A 16,880-nucleotide genomic window follows, 5' to 3' on the forward strand; every position below is an offset into this window, starting at 1 on the left:
ACAAGAACCTTATATGGAATGTGCGTCAATGATGACGATGGGCGGGAGTAGCTCTAAGTCCCTCCCATTATCCGCCTTTTACTTCAGAAAAAGCACAAGGTGTTCTTTGACAGTAGGGCTAAACCATTCATTGGTGTGTAGGTGAATATCGTGATATGAAATCTTGCTATTTTGTATCTTTCCTTGGACGAGTTTGGGATTTGTTTCATATGCTGAAGTCTTAAACGTAGCATTAATATTTCATATGTATAATGACTCGATACAGTATCTGATTTTATTAGTACACGAAGACTCAATCTTCGAATCTCCCCAATCAAAATATAGTTCACGTCCCACCCTGGAAAATGACGACACAACACATCTACCTACCGGCTTTTTCCATACAGCGTAAAGACGTGTCTAAGTAATCTCCAAAATGTATTTTACAAGTGTTATATAGTTTAGTAAACTTATTTCTTCCGTATTCATACCATAGTTTGTTTGAGTGAATCCGAACCGAAGTTCGAGGGACTGTCAACTTAAGAATAATAATGCATCCCGCCCGGCGCTGTTCATCGTTGCTTCATCGAGACCTGGCCGCAGTCTGCCTGTCATCACTGGGGACACATCCAAAGAAATCCGGTCCGCTGAAGGAGAGCAGCCTTCCGAGTCCACGACTCGGTGTTCATCCTTATCCAAGGTCGAACTCCTCACCCGTTCTTCTCGGCTATTTACAAGGTAATTTAATTGAAGATTCCATCATTTGCTACTACATTTAACCAAGTAACGTTAAGTTATGCTCATATGACGCACACAATTCTGCCTTGAAAGGCAAAGGAATATTCATGATCGGTTTTGAGAGAGGAGGGTTTTTAAGAATTTTAAGAAACACACGATTAAATTTAAAGAATGTAACTTAGTTGTGATCACCATAGCGTGGCCCTCAGTCATGTAAGTGGGAGTTATGACTTGTCACATAACGTTACTGAGGTGTGGCAACATAATGCAGTTTCCCACAACACATCCCTAATAACCGTTTTGATTGATTTCATTTATAAAGGCATTTTATGATTTTTATTTAGATTCATTCAAGTTATATTAAAGTGTTATTTTTAATTGTCTATCAAATCTGTCAGTGATTAGCCGTGTTTTAGTTTTTAACAGTTGTATTAACAGTTGCTAGTTTGAGTGATTTTATATATATATATATATATATATATATATATATATATATATATATATATTGCTTTATTACCCTAAAAAAATGTTTTTTTTATTTTTTTGTGTGTGTATATAATTTTGTTTTAATAGTATTATATTTAGTTTTTCTTAATATTGTTTGTTGAATTTGGTGTTCTGTACAAGGATCTATTCTAGAGTGCATTCAAGGTAACTTGATAGTCCAGCTAAAGGTCAGTAAACAGTGCAGCATAAACAGCCAAGGGTTCGATTCCCTTAAAAAGGTTTTTCCCTTGCTTATCTGAGTGAGATATATGTTCACTTGACTTGTGTTACATTTTTCAAATTCTTCATCATTTGTGTAGTTTTCTTGTAGCATTAAACAGTAATGACACAATATTAATAAATGTCTGTGTTTAGCTTATGAAAAGATGGAAGGTGACAAGCACATATACTGTAAACCAAAAGTTGTTGTTAACCATCAAACAGAAGAGTGATTCTAGCTCTGTGTGAACCAAGTCCCCTGGAGGATTGCTATTGTGCAAGGGATTTGACCTGGTTTAAGACAATGTCTGGGAACAGTGATGTTATGTAATTTATAAGGTAATTTATAAGATAATAAGGTAAGCAAATATTCAATATTGGCATGGCACATAAAAATAGACATAGATAAATCCTGTAGCAGGTCTAGGCAGGCGGAGCTGGGGGAGGTGGAGGGTTTCAGATGAACTCTGAGGTCATGCTGCAGGTCTAGCTTACAGCAAACAGAGAACCAGACTATTTAAATGTTCAGCATTGGCTGCAGGATCAGCAGAAGCCAATCATCTTGTGTCAAGCGCTAATGATGTGATTGCTTGCAGACTGTAATTAGAGGACCTATCAGCCTGCCTTTGAGTTTCTTAAATGAACTAGATATGTAGGCATAGTTTTTAGGTTATAGTTGTGTGCAGTGATTTATCTTCATACCTAATGAAATTTTCATTGTTTCTGTTAAACAGAGAATAACTTTATATTTGGTCCCTAATTCTCCCATGTAATAGTTTTACCAAGCTTAGTGTTACATCACACTACACACATACAAGTCACGACTCACTATGCAGCAGGCAAATATGAAGTCTTGCTTCATGATCTTACATAATGAATCAAATGAAGGGGTAAAATATCAGAGCTTGGGGAGAGCGCTCAGCGATGTGTAGAATGAGCATTAGTTATGTAATGAGGATTTATAATCTCCTCTTGTGCTTCCAAATCAACTGTAATTTTTTTCTTTGGTTTAGTTGATAGGTTGACATTTTTTAACACTTTAAAATTCATTAGTTTTTAATGCAGTAGGTTTCATAAATTATCATGAAATAAAATTTAATTTTTGCAGCATTTATTAACCAGGTTCATGTTAATTTAGAAATATACTATTGTTCATTGTTATTTCATTATTTTTTTATAATGCATAAACATAATTTTTACAGTAAATTTTTTAATAAATGTATGTATTAGTATATAGTTTGGGGTTGGTAATTGGTATGATTTTTTTATTGTTTTGAAAGGAATATCTTGTGCTCACAAGGCTACATTTACTCAAAAATAAAGTAAAAAAAACATATTATTTTATAATTACAAAATTGTATATATTTTAAAATATCCTTGCTGAATTTTCAGCATCATTACTTCAGTCTTCAGTGTCACCTGATTCTTCAGAAATGACTCTAATATGCTGATTTGGTCCTCAAAAAACACTTATTATCATCGATGTTGAAAACAGTTGTGCTACTTAACATTTTTATGGAAACTGCTACATTTTTTCTGTTTTTTAATGAATGAAATCTCATAAGAACTACATTTATTTGAAACAAATGTTTGTAACATTATAAGTCTTTATTGTCAGTCTTGATCAATTCAATGCATCCTTGCTGAATAAAAGTTTACAATTTGTAATTTCTTTAAAAAACATCTTAACTGACCTCAAACTTTTAACAGTATGTAGAAATGATGAAAGTGTTTTTCGTTTTTAGTTCATGAAATATAAAACATGAACTAATGTTAACGAATTGAACTATATTGTAAAATGTGAGTGAAAAATTGTGACAAACGTGACAAATCCAGACAAATGAGTCACACGGTCTTCCTCAATCCATAGATTAAATTAGGCCTGAACGGTTCTTTACCCACGTGCATGGCTGTGTGCACATGTATGCGCAGGCATGCATCGGGTCCCTCTCGTGATTTTCAAATGAGTCATTGTTCAAATGAATGGTAGGGGAAGCACAGACACACTGGCTCATTCAGGAACCCCTTTGTGTAGTTACACACACGCAGATACACACACGGTCAAATCACAGCCTCCAGAATCTTCGCATACAAAAGCTAAAGAGCTCAAAGGTTGGATGCTAGGGGTTCTCTCCATCTATCAACTTGTATTATTCACTGACCCACTGATCGGATACTGGATCATCATTGAATTAATCCTGGACTCCCAAAAAGTCAAAGGGAAGAGTATCGGGCCTTTAGTTCACCTGCATCGGAGTCATTCAGAGGAAAAGGAAAAAATAAGAGGTAGTTTTAAAGGAAATGCATGTTTCTAAGTGTTATAGACTTAGTCCTAAATGTTTGAGAAAGTGACTGTACGGACCATAGACCCTGAATAGTAATTGATTTAGTTACAGTGAGTGTGTCTAGAGATGGTGAGTTTTATATTAGACTAGATGACAAATCAGATTTTTTTAACGCTGATGCAATAGAAGATTAATGTGACCTACGAATTTAAAATATAATTTGTTGCTTAAAATTATGGGTGCTGTGTGGTTTAAAGGATTGCCAAGCAATGACCAACCTCACCCATGAACAGCCCTGAGTATTCAGTTCTTGACTATTCCATTAATACATGGAAAATCTTTACTTGTCACATATAAATAGTACCAAGATTATGCTTTTCCGATATGACAAAGACATAAACAATCACAGACATATAAGTAGAGAGACACTGGAAGTATTCATTTTTCTTGTGGAGGTAAAGGAGGAAACAGAGGTGGAACAGGATGAGTCAGATGAGATTTGTAAGATGAGATAAATTAATCGGAATCAGTATTTAAATGAACATAATTACACTAAGTGTGATTAAGTATATAAGTAGGCCTACACTATAAATATAAGTACTCTAATGTTCAAACATTTGAGTCAGTAGTGGTTTTTATGCTTATGATAGAAGTCTGTTATGCTCACAAATTCTCATTTATTTAATCAAAAATACAGTAAAACAGTAATATTGTGGAATTATGTAAAACAACTCTTTACTTTATATATATATATATATATATATATATATGTGTGTGTGTGTATAAATGTTTTAAATGTATGTATTTTTGTAACATAAATGTCTTTACTGTCACTTCTGATCAATGTATTGCATCCTCAATGAGTAAAAGTATCTTCAACTTTTGAATGGTAGTGTTAAAATTAGATGAAAATGTGTGCTACTAATGGCTCTTTCAGACTGCACGATTTTCAAAGTAGTCAGGTCGCTGCTCTTTTCACACTGCATGACTATCTTGGCCAGCATTCAGTCGCTGCTGTGTTCACACTGGACGATGGATCGGCGACAGAAGGTTTCACACTGCATGACTTTAGAAAAATCGCCGACAGACTCTGTCTAGCACGCTGCACGCAAACTACATTTTTACAACAAACACGCGTGAGATATGAAAAGGAAACAAGTCGCGACACCACACGTGCAAGACCGGAGTTCTCACGTGAGACTTTTTTTTTCGACCCGGTTGTGGTACAGCTGGTGAAATAGACACGAGTGCTCCTGCCAAATTTCTACTAATTTTTCTTCCATTTATTGTGTCCAAATAGACCAAGAAGAAGCTTTTTTTGTTGAAACAATGCCATATCATGTTGATATGCGATCTATAACTCCTCCCCGAACTCCCTGCTGCTCTGTATCTTGCTCTCTCACTGGCTGCCGGTGATCGCCGATGTAGTTTTCAGTCAAAACACTTTTCACACAGCAGGATTTTGAATCGCCGACAGGTCCAGATATTTAGCATGCCAAATATCTCACGGGCGTCGGCGACTCGTCGGTGATTCTCTCAGTTCGCGTCTTTGTTCATTCACACTGCGTGATTGTCACTCGCGTGAACGAGCGCCGATTTGCCTGTGATTTCGGGCATTTGTCGGCGATTTCTCAAAACCTGTCGGCGAGCCAAAATCGTGGCTAAAATCATGCAGTCTGAACTCGGCATTAGTCAATCAAACCCTGCTCCTGATTCTACAGTGTTTTTGGTGGTTGCCAAGGCGATGGCAAATGTGTACAATGATATGCTGTTGTTGCTAAGGTGTTCTAAGTGGTGTTTAGTATGTGGCTGTACAGTTGCTATAGTATTCTGGGTGTTTGCTAAGCGTCCCAATTCGCTTACTTATACTACGCCACAAAAGTATGTACTCTTTTTGTGAAGAAAAAGTACATACTTTTGAGTGTGTAGCAAAAGAGTAGGCAAGCTTTGGGACATATTATCACATCATCTTTAACAGATTTAGTTTCTCGTGCAAACAGCGAGCACTTATAAAGATCAGTCGGTGTTCCCAGACAGAGCACAGTTTGTTCTCGATATTGTGTCTTCGAGTGAGGCCGAGTTGTCATGACAGACAGTAGCCTGCAGTTTCCAATGGCTGCAGTTAACCCTTTGTCCATTAATAAGATGAATAATTTACAGAATTATCTAACTAGCATACAATGTCTTTGTTTCCATTGAGGTTTGATTTGCTAATGAGGTTATTGAAATGTTGTCTGTAGAGATAGCATACAAGCCAACAAACATGCACAGACTGCAATTATGTTAATTGGTGATTCGTAACTTGTTAAACCTCTTTTGAAGACTAGAAACAAGCACAGACAAATGCAGACAGTCACAGACATCTCTCTAGTTCCCAAAAGTATCAACCATGCAATTTTGTGAACTTATCAATGCTTCTAAAGTGATTTTCCACATTTAAACACTACACTGCGAGGTAGCAAATAACCAAATAATCCAGTTTTGTGCTTATTGTGTAGTCATGCGGCATATTATATTTGCTGTATTTAAGACAAGCCCAGGTAAAACACATTATGAACAACAACAGACAGTTCTTAGGCCTAATATCTACACTTTAAATAACTACCATGTGCTATCATCTCGCTACTGTTTATATTATCACACAGAGTACCGTACACTGTTACTATTTATATCCTCATTGGCTCCTGTTTAGTTTTAGTGTCTTCTTTCACATAGCGTACTCACTGTGAATTATGTAAAAGTGAGTGACGGCAGATTCTGCATTGTAAGTAATTTTTTTTGCATATGTATTTTACATGCAGCATTTACATCCTCATATTATGTGCAAGTTCAACATGTGCCATGTTTGTAAAATGTATTTGTCACACTGAAGGACTTTTAAAGTGAACTGCAAAACGCTAAAAATGATTTAAAAACATGAAAAAACTATTTATTTAGTCCAATTAAACCACCTAGAATATACCTATTTGTTATTATGAATCTGTAAAGTTTTCCAAAAACTGTGTAACATGTTGTGTGTTTGTTTGCAGTGTGTCAGATGGGCAGTAGCAGCAGCAGTAGACTCTTCAGTACTCTTGCCCAGACTTTGAGCAGCGCTGCATTGTCAGACCCACAAGTGGATCCTGACGACTACGAGTATGAGCCGGCCGACCCAGACGCGCTGTTGCGTGAGTGTGAGGAGGTTTTGAGGAACCGGCCCCCTCGACTGCACCGAGACTTTACTATGACCAGAGCCTGCTCGGTGCAGAACGCACCCCTCCGCGTCATGCAGTGGAACATCTTAGCACAAGGTACAGAGACTGTCTGCTGGTGTCTTGTATTGATTCCTTTTTTGACTGACAAAAATCATTTATTTTATGGTGGCGCAATGAATAAGACTCATGCCTTGGGTGTGAGAGACCCGGTTCAGATCCACTGAGACACCAATGTTTCCCTGAGCAAGACACTTAAACCCTATTTGGTCCTCTGACATATATAGCAATTGTAAGTCGCTTTGGATAAAAGCGTCAGCTAAATGAATAAATGTAAATGTAATTATTATTATATATTTTTTCAAAATTCCTGAGGAGACCCTAGTTAGTACCTCTACAGTCCTAGTATTAATCTAGGACTGAACACACTTCACCTTTAACTGCAATGCTACCATACGATGCTCATAATTCTTCATTTTTCTTGTGTATCCGTAGCTCTGGGTGAGGGCAAGGACGGTTTTGTGCGCTGCCCGATGGAGGCGTTGAACTGGTCTGAGAGGAAGTATCTGATACTGGAAGAGATCCTTACCTACAGGCCGGATGTGCTGTGCCTGCAGGAGGTGGACCACTACTTCGACACTTTCCAGCCCGTGCTCGCCAGCTTGGGCTACCAGAGCAGCTTCTGCCCCAAGCCGTGCTCTCCCTGCCTGGACGTTCACAATAACAACGGCCCCGACGGATGCGCTCTGTTCTTCAACCGCCGTCGCTTCCAGCTGCTCCACACCACTCACCTCAGGCTCTCCGCCATGATGCTCAAAACCAACCAGGTGGCCGTCGTGGCGACGCTTCGCTGCCGGCTCACAGGTCGAGTCTTCTGCGTGGCAGTGACGCACCTGAAAGCGCGGAGCGGCTGGGAGGCGTTTCGTAGTGCACAGGGGGCTCATCTCCTCCAGCAACTCCGCGACATAACCGCACAGTCATACCCAGAGATGGATCAGGAAAACCGGACTAGGGTTGGGGAAAGGGAAGAGGGTATTCCATTGGTGGTATGTGGGGATTTTAACGCGGAGCCGAGCGAGGAAGTGTACAGGCGCTTTATGACTTCTCCGCTGGGGCTAAACAGCGCTTACAAGAGTCTGAGCGAGGACGGGACCACAGAGCCGCCCTACACCAGCTGGAAGATCCGGCCCAGCGGAGAGAGCTGCTCCACTTTGGACTACATTTGGTACTCGGAAAGAGCTTTCCAGGTGGACGCTGTGCTCAGGATACCGAGTGAAGAGCAGATCGGGCCGGACCGGCTTCCGTCGTACCATTACCCCTCTGATCATCTGTCACTGGTGTGTGACCTTAGCTTCAGTCAGCAGCCTCATAGGCTCTTGTAGCTGTCAATCATTAGTGCTCTCCAATAGGGATCTATTGTATGAATGTGAGAATGGATTATTTGTATTATTGCTCAGAATGTAAATTATCTTATTCACATAAACTTTATTTTTACCTACTTGTGTAGGTCTTAATGCACCTGTGCACATTATTTTCCTTAGAGATTAATTATTATCATGCTCTTGTTTGTTACACAGAGGTTGTGCAATTTACTGTAATTTATTAAGTGCTAAAGGATGATCTCAGGAAGAAGCACATTTTCAATTAAAAGATTCCAGAAGTGAAAGAACGTTAAGTTGACTGTACTTTTTTTTCTTTTAGTAGCACTGTAATCATCAATATGTTTGCCACTTACCAATAATACAAAACATAACAGTGCACTTAAATTGTGTGGTGTCTCATTCTTTAATGATAAGCAAAACTGAACTGTGTTGGGAAATTTAGATCGGTCCTCCTGACACTTTGCTGTAAGTATTGTCCTCTTAGCAGACTTAAAAACTAAAGTTTTATTCAAATTGTATGATCAAGTTGTTAATGTTAACCATTTTACCATATCTGATATGAATACAATTGTTATGTCTAATGTCACCTTTAAAGAACTTTTGTAACGTTGATTTTAAAAAATCAACAGCATATAAACTTACTTACCTTACTGATCATAAGACATTTTTGGAAATGTGTCTTTCTTTTGAATTTTGATTCCTTTGCTTTGAACTTTGAGCGTTGTTTATGCTCAAACAGCAACATTACACTCTAACTAAAGTTAGAAAAGTGAAATCATACTTTTGCCACCCCTTTAACATTGCTTCACGCTGCCTTTTAAATCTGTCCTTGCATAAGTGAAAACTTTTATGATCCGGATTCAAAGATTGTCATCCTTTAAGCCAACCTATTCTGGCCAGAATCCCTCAGAGCCAATTAGTGGAAATATAGAGCAAGGCTACAGTGATCCCTGTACATCCCACAGACTTAAGTCTCTATGGTAGAGCATCTAATCTCATACAGTATATGTATACTTAGGGAACGTTTGTTGATATTTATTTGGTTGTGTGCAATGTTTTCATAATTGACCAAACTAAAGATCAAACTTCATTCCTACACTTTGACCGATGAATTTCCATCTTATCCATGTCAATTGTGATTTCTGAGTAAAGTTTTTATTTGTTTATAATTCGATCAAGATTACATTAACAGAATTTCTAACTGAAGAAATACCGACCTTTCTTTAAAATATACAGTACTGTGCAAAAGTCTTGGAATGTTAGTATTTTCATCCCTAATATTTATTTCTTTTGTCAATAGGAAATATCAGTTTACATTTACAAATTCCCTTTGCCAGTAATTGTAATAACTGTATGCATGTATGTATGTATATGTATGAACACATATACATATATATATTATTCCATTTTTATTGACTTAAAATTCCTTGATATTATCAGATTTTCCATGACTGTGGGAACCCTGTAAGGACTAATGAACAAAAAGTACCTTTTACACATTAATTAAAGAAAGAAAAAGATCATTTGAACCAGCCGTTTGCATAATTCTCTATATTTAAATCTACTTGGATACATTTTGGGAGTAAGAATACAACAAAATATATGCTTCATATATTGAATATTCAATATATTGTATCAGACATTCTTTCCCTTTTTTGTACACATGAAAAAGCGGTGGAAAACACAAAGCGATAAATGCACAGAAAAGAAATTTTAAAAAGTCTGAGATAACAGAAAAAAAAGATTTAAATGTCCTTCAGAAAACAGTTTCCTTTAAACTGTACAAAAAAAAACCAACAAAAAAACACTTTCTGGTACAAAATATAAAAAATAAATCATATTTACAGAAAGCATAATCAATTACTTTTAGTAACGACTTGAAAAAGCTGACCTAAGGCTGCTTGTTTAATTTATCATTAACTACTGCAAAGTTACATCTATGCACAGATTCTTTCATGATCCCAATTAGCAGGTGATCAAAACGAGCATCTTGGCTGTTTCTCTTCACCCATGACTTACTCTCAAACTTTAGCACCAAGTGAGGTTCGTTCCTACTGCATTACAGCACAGATGGTCAACTATAACGAAGCATGATTTGAATAGATTATTACAAGAAAAAGAAAGGAAAAAAGGCCTTCCAAAATCGAGATTTGAGGCTACACGTGGTGGTTACAGTGTAGGGAGTGAACAAGCATCTGATCTGTAGTGCTGGTTTCATCTGTTTCACAGAAGACAGCCAGTCTTTACATCACTCATTTCATTTGTATCCGTCACAAGTGTTGATGTCGGTTCCTGTGAGTGCAGTGACATTTGACGTTCGCTCAGCTCTGTGTGGTCGTGGGGTTTGTCTGTGTGCTCGACGTGTTCCCTGCAGCACTGTTAACTGTCTGATCCACGGAAATCTCAGGAGATTCAACCTTAATAATAGTCACATCCTGTAAAGACATTGCTGGCTGTATGTTCGGCACCATGGTCACCCCTGGCTGCGAGGTCACCACGGTTACAGGAGCTGTGGAGGTGGATGTGGTGATGTTGGAGGGGATGGCGAGCTTCAAGACTTGGGTGTTGCTGGTAGGCACGGTGACGGGGGAAAACGTGCTCAGAGTGATGGGAGTGCCGGGTTTTCCGGGCATGGTGGGAAGGGTGATGAGCTGCAAGGTGATTCTTTCACCGCTTTGCCCCTGAGCAGGCACTAGCGTTGGCACGGCCTGAAGAACCATTTTGCCGGCGCTGTTACCCCCAGTGACAGAGTTGGGCATGGAGAGGACGGATGAGCGGACGGAGGGTGAGTTAACAGTTACTGTTGAGAATTTCTGACCCTGTGTCGTCATGAGAACAGGAACCTGCATGGCCAGCCTCACTGTCCTGGAAACAAACAATAAGAAAGCATTGTGATAGGTGTGGGCCTGCTATTAGCAGTAGAAAGGTTCCAATTTAGACATTTTGATATCATACCCAGGGGTTGTTGCTGTGTTTTCTGGTGACTGTTGCACGGTCATGAAGGCATCTTGTCCTGAGGATAGATTGATGATTTTAGATACAGCAGCGGAGGGAGAGACTGGTGCCCCTTTGCCTTTTGGATTGCTGCGATTAGAGGCGGCTGGGGTTTCTTTCTTTCCCTCGTCAATGCTTTCGTCCATATTGTCATCATCTATGAAAACAATGTCTTTGGGCATCTCCTTAAACTGGTACACAAGTCTTTGGCCTTCCACTTTTGATAAAATGCCCCGTTGGTAGTAGTACCTACACACACACACACACACACACACACACACACACAATAAAAAATAAATAAAAATTAAAATTAAGACAAGGGTGCTGGAACATTTTCTGCTCACTGGTTGATTAAATAAATCTAAAATGACAGGCAAAACATTACCTAAGCGCTCTCCCCATTGTCTCATAGTTCATGTCAGGTTTATTCTTATGTCGGCCCCATAATTTAGACACCGCTTTGGAGTCCACAAGCTTGAAAATGCCCTTTTCCTTTTGAGTCCACTTAATGTACTTTGGACAGGTTTCCTTGTCCTGCAGAAGGTCCAACAGGAACTCCCACAGGTAAGTAGTTGAGCCTGTAAGACTCTGACTTAAAATTTGTGGCACCAGGAAAAAATATTTTCTTGCATAATTAAATAAACAGAAACTCTCACCCTTGCTGTCTTTCGATTTCCTCTTATAGACCAGATCCAGCGAACCATCACAGCAATTTCGTGGAGTTCTGGGTTTTCGTCCTGCTGGTGAAGATCACGCAAAACAAATGAATCTCTTCTTTTTCCCAACGTTGCTATAGTTAATTAATTGTCTCAAAGGGGGTAATAGCAAACTGTGGTTCACCTCTCTTCTTCTTCTTCAGTAAATCTTCCTCCTGCAGGACAACAGAATCCATTTCCTCAGTTCTCACTTCCACCTCCATCTCAGACAAAAGCTCCTCTGCAGAGAATGAGAGAGAGAGAGATCTATCATTCGTGTTACTCTTCATACAAATTTGTTTTACAGAGGTGTTCAGTAGTAATTTGTTAAATTAGGACAGCACAAAAAGCCTACGAACAAATAAGACATGAGGTACATGTTAACATGCTGTGTTTAATCACACACCTGTACTGCGATCCCCCTGCAAGCTGGCCGGTGAATCCATGTGGAGCAGCGCTTCAGCTGCCTCGATAGTTTTATCATGCACTGAGACCTCCACTAAGAAAGAGGAAAAAAGTTGTCTGTTTTACCAAGTTTGGCAATAAAAAAAGAAGCAGATTCTGATACAAACAAAGAAATAAATGCCATAAATAATATCATTTAACATGTTCTAATCTAAACAATATAAACGCCTTTTAGAATCAGTTGTAGTGTAAAAACAGATGCTACAGGGACAAAAACTAATACAGAAGATTTGAAATTGAGCTTACTTTTGATTAAAAGAGCATTCTTTGTTTATAACTATTCTCATGCACATAAACCCATAACATTGGCGGTACACGTAAAATATATTTGCATTTCGATGTGTTGATTGGCCACACTGCAGCTTACGAATCACTCAATGCTAAGCGCTGAATGGCCAGGCGTCCTGTCACTCAACGCCTAATACACTTCCGCCCTAAACTTCAAAAACAAAAGCGTATTTTTAATAAAATGTTATGGATTTCACTTAACGAAAGTCTTTAAATAGCTCTATACATCACATAAAATAAGTCGAAACGTTATTAGTTTATAAAATCACAGAGTTGCTAACGTTACGTTTTATGCAACGATCTCAAGCAAATCTGATAAAAACAAAAACTATCAATTCAGATTTCTTGCATGTAGCTTATAATGACCAAAAACCATAACCGCACCCGTTATACTTTAATATTTTTTAATATATTACAACAAAACTCTTTATTATCGTTTGCGTCAATCAAAACAATAAAGAACAGAACCGTTAGCTGATTTAAACAACCTACCAGATCGTACAAATATTAAACTGCTACTATTAAAACATTTTTAGCTCCACGCTTTAACACAAAACCATATTAAACGGTAAATCATGTTATAAACAATATATCAGATAACGTGGCCAAGACGGAAAAAAAAGAAAACAAACGCACTTCCTGGTTTCTGCCAACCACCATCAATCACCTAAAATAAATCGTAACTCTCCAACCGACAAATAGTAATAAAATACACACAACACCAATGCCACCTATTACTCTACGAACACAAAATAAAATTGTCGCTAAAACAAAATAGCAAGAAATTATTTAATATTACTTAAACTTGGCGCAACGGGATAACGACAGCTCTTCACTTCCTGGTTGTCAAGCGCTTTTGCATCCTTCACTTTAGCAGTAGTCGCTCATTACCTAAAATCACGTGATACGCTATTATGATGAGTTATGCATTTTATATTATTATTATTGTTGTTTATAAGCTTTGCAGAGTAAATCGAACTGGTGTTCAGATACATTGCGAAGCGGAGTAGTCTTATTAGTAAACAAAATTACTAATAATATCTGCACCATGCATCTCTTTGTTTTACAAAGACTACACTCTACCTCCCTTTCTGCTTTAAAAAAAAAAAAAAAGTCAATACAATAATGGGCAGCTAATATTGTATTTTGTATCCCTGAGCACAGAAAATATATTATAAAATCATTATTTACATCCACCTTAATGTTTGTGCAATCTATATAACCTTTTTTATTTTTTTCCTACACAAATTCTTCTTAGTGAAGCAAAAGCTTTGATTTTTTGTTTTTAATTTGTGTCTTTTATAACTTCCACAAAGCCACCACAAGATGTCTCTCTTTAGCTGTTCCTGCTGTTAAAGGAAAACCGGAAAAAGCTCAGACTACTAAAAAACAATATGTGCATTTGGAAATCGATCTAAAATTACCAGTCCATGCAATCATACTATTTCAGGGTATTCAGAATTAGGTCTATTATTCAGTTTGGCAAAAAACGAGACCACCTTTTGACTACCTCAGATTGGTCTTCCAAGCAGATATATAACAATATTTTCCTTCCATAGAAATATAATCCTCTATGAACTGTGGAATTATTGCTCACCTGCTCCCATCTCCTGCAACTCAGTCTCCACAACTTGTTCCTCAGCCACGTCCTGCACCAGGTAGGTATTCTGATCGTCATAGACTAGCACCTGTGCAGCATAGCACTGCTCCAAATCGGCACTATTCACCTGCTCCACTATCACTGCAGGACAGTGCTTTTCTCCGTCAGGCTCCACTCCATCAGGACAAACCTCCTGTCAAAAAAAAAACGACAATAAACACCTTGAGTTGCCTAATTTTAATGCATTTAGTTCATGTTTCAGACCAGGCCGACAATCTGACGCTTTTGAGTGTCAGCCGACTTGTGTTCTGCACCGTTGCCTCTAGTCGGACGCCGTCTGGGTTTTTTTTAGGCCGATTCAGCCTGTAGAATCAGCCTCGGGCCATCAGTGAGAGAGAGAGAGAGAGAACTCTGATTGGCTGTTCAGTTTAGTGAATGTGTCAGTGCATGAGAATAATAGCAAAACAGCAAGCAAAAAAGTCAAGACGGAACAGACAGAACTGGCTGTTGTAATTTTACATCATCTCACCTGAGTGTTCCTTGGCGAATATTTTAATAATAGCATGAGATAGAAATAAAGAAAGTGTTCAGCATGATTGACATTCAAAACAGTGAGCACTCGCTGCTTTGTTTACGGATTGTGTATCTGCAGCCTGCAGTTCAGGGCCTGTTTCCCTTTTTGAATGACGAATATAAACAAATATATCAGCAGGAATAGACAAATATCTCCTTTTCACTGAGGCGCAGAACACACGTGCTAGCTGACCGTCGGCTGTAGTCCTTTCGGTGTGTTTAAGTGCAGCTTTTTTACCCAAATGCAAGGTAACAGCAGTTGGACTTCATCAGCGCTAGTTCTTTGGCATCAGTTTGGTGTGCCCCTAAGTTGCTAGCTGTTGCATTCTAATATGAGTTGTAAGTTGCATTCTAATATGAGTGTGCAGACTTCACCTGCTGTGCTTCCTCATCTCCAGTGACATACTCCAATATATTCCCTCCTCCATCTACTATCACCACAGAGGTCATGACTCATTCCTCTGTGTCAGAACCGAACTTATCCACTGTGCCTCTGCTAATGACCTTGAGTGATGTCACAGCCTGAGAAAAGAAAAAAGCCATTAGTAGATGCACTGCAGTATGCAACATTATGAAATTAAAATGTACAAAACTCCCAAAGGCATTTGCCCTTTACAATCATGTGATAACTTTGGTTATTAAGCCATGTCCGGCTATCATCTTATGCCTTTCAGTTTGTATGGAAAAAAAAAAAAACGTAATATTGTCTAACAAAGATCATGAGCAGAGCTTTAGGCTTAAAAAGGAACACATGCACAAGCAAAACAAGAAAACGGAAGAGGCCTGTATCCTGTAGGCAAAACTGATCTCAGCCCAGTCATATTCACTGTTTAAGGTTTTTTTTGTTTTGTTTTTTTTTTAAGTAGAAAAACCGCTACGGTCATGCCCATTTTATGTCCCCTTATCCCACATAAAAGACTCTGAGAGACTGAAGAGAGAACTAAGATGATTAAGAACTATAAATGAGTTACTTATTCATACCTCACCTTACACAAAAGTGAAAATGTAAAGTTAATCTGGCACTTCGTGAGGTTTCTTAAGCATTCTGACAATATGAATTGTTTTAAACTATGTGCATCAATAACGATCAAAGCAAAACTGCAAAATAGCAAAAGGCGACAATTGATCAATAAAAAAGGGAACGTTTATATTAAACGGCTTAATTTTGCTCGTCTGTGTTATCCGTCAACTCTGAGTCTGACACAAGACCGATAGACACTGACAGACAAAATGCGCGTCGGGGGGGTCTGCTAATATTGACATTAAAACAGCGCTTTCATTCTCCATATTGTTTCAACTGATTTATCAACAAGGAGGTGCCAAAACGTAAATAATAACCGTTTAAAGAAAAAACAATACAAACAAATGATGAACTTTTACAAAAACTGTAACTTATCTCGAATAATTAGATGCGCAAACAAACAGCTTGCTGTATAAACACAGCCACACTAAAACAAACTACCAACCTTCTGGTGAAGTCTAAACGAATTAACGTTAACCTCTAATGTATGTATAGATGCCAAATATAAGATTTCTCACCGTTTGTGGTGATTTCTTGTCGTTTGGTGAACCTCAAGACAGTCGAATACACCCTGTCATAAGGTTAGCATGCTAACCATGCTAATGACAGATTGACTGGCTGATGTTAAAGCGGGTCAACTTGCGCGAACTGCTCGCTGATAAAACGCACGCATGCAGGCGATAGAAAAATGTCTATTTAGTCGATGTAAAATACAAAAAGTATGAGTTTTGGAAGGCTGCGTTAGTGTAGTAGTTAATGTTTTGCGTAGCTGCTGGTTTCGGGCCTCCCGTTAGCAGGATCTCTGACTGACGAAATGCGCACTGTGCGCAGCAACCGTAAGTGACGTCACATACACCCTTGTCAGGTGGCGCGCGCTTAAATTATAATAAACAAATATAGCTTGACTATGATGACACGAGTTAACTATACAATCACACCAAATAATATCAAAATAATATGTTTA

The 16,880-nt window shown here is 38.4% G+C and overlaps 2 protein-coding genes across 3 annotated transcripts; one reads left to right on the forward strand and one right to left on the reverse strand.

Annotated features, from left to right (window-relative positions):
* The first annotated feature begins 73 nt into the window (after positions 1-73).
* On the forward strand, positions 74-8,658 carry nocta (nocturnin a). Its single transcript, XM_039648737.2, has 3 exons — positions 74-717; positions 6,737-6,997; positions 7,394-8,658. Exons 1-3 carry the CDS (start codon positions 531-533, stop codon positions 8,278-8,280), a joined length of 1,335 nt encoding a protein of 444 aa, XP_039504671.2. The 5' UTR covers positions 74-530; the 3' UTR covers positions 8,281-8,658.
* A 1,158-nt stretch (positions 8,659-9,816) lies between these two features.
* On the reverse strand, positions 9,817-16,720 carry elf2a (E74 like ETS transcription factor 2a). 2 transcript variants are annotated; one of them, XM_039648735.2, is made up of 9 exons: positions 16,435-16,720; positions 15,271-15,417; positions 14,320-14,515; positions 12,376-12,468; positions 12,115-12,210; positions 11,931-12,011; positions 11,660-11,852; positions 11,236-11,523; positions 9,817-11,145 (listed from the first exon to the last, which is right to left on the reverse strand). In XM_039648735.2, exons 2-9 carry the CDS (start codon positions 15,343-15,345, stop codon positions 10,602-10,604), a joined length of 1,566 nt encoding a protein of 521 aa, XP_039504669.2. In that variant the 5' UTR covers positions 15,346-15,417; positions 16,435-16,720; the 3' UTR covers positions 9,817-10,601. The 2 variants fall into 2 exon arrangements, with proteins under 2 accessions (XP_039504669.2, XP_039504668.2); XM_039648734.2 differs by having other exon boundaries at positions 11,931-12,014.
* Positions 16,721-16,880: the final 160 nt, after the last annotated feature.

This window comes from Pimephales promelas, chromosome 9 (assembly GCF_988280905.1).
Source record: "Pimephales promelas chromosome 9, fPimPro1.hap1.1, whole genome shotgun sequence".
Classification (NCBI taxonomy): Eukaryota; Metazoa; Chordata; class Actinopteri; order Cypriniformes; family Leuciscidae; genus Pimephales; species Pimephales promelas.

What these genes read in the sequence shown, in the direction of transcription:
- nocta (XM_039648737.2), top strand. Translation starts at nt 531, where the DNA reads ATGCATCCCGCCCGGCGCTGTTCATCGTTGCTTCATCGAGACCTGGCC. An exon ending in TCTTCTCGGCTATTTACAAG is followed by an intron (nt 718 to 6,736) that starts GTAATTTAATTG and finishes GTTTGTTTGCAG; the next exon opens with TGTGTCAGATGGGCAGTAGC. An exon ending in GTGGAACATCTTAGCACAAG is followed by an intron (nt 6,998 to 7,393) that starts GTACAGAGACTG and finishes GTGTATCCGTAG; the next exon opens with CTCTGGGTGAGGGCAAGGAC.
- elf2a (XM_039648734.2), bottom strand. Translation starts at nt 15,345, where the DNA reads ATGACCTCTGTGGTGATAGTAGATGGAGGAGGGAATATATTGGAGTAT. An exon ending in GTTGCAGGAGATGGGAGCAG is followed by an intron (nt 12,469 to 14,319) that starts GTGAGCAATAAT and finishes CCTCTTTCTTAG; the next exon opens with TGGAGGTCTCAGTGCATGAT. An exon ending in ACTGAAGAAGAAGAAGAGAG is followed by an intron (nt 12,015 to 12,114) that starts GTGAACCACAGT and finishes GATCTTCACCAG; the next exon opens with CAGGACGAAAACCCAGAACT.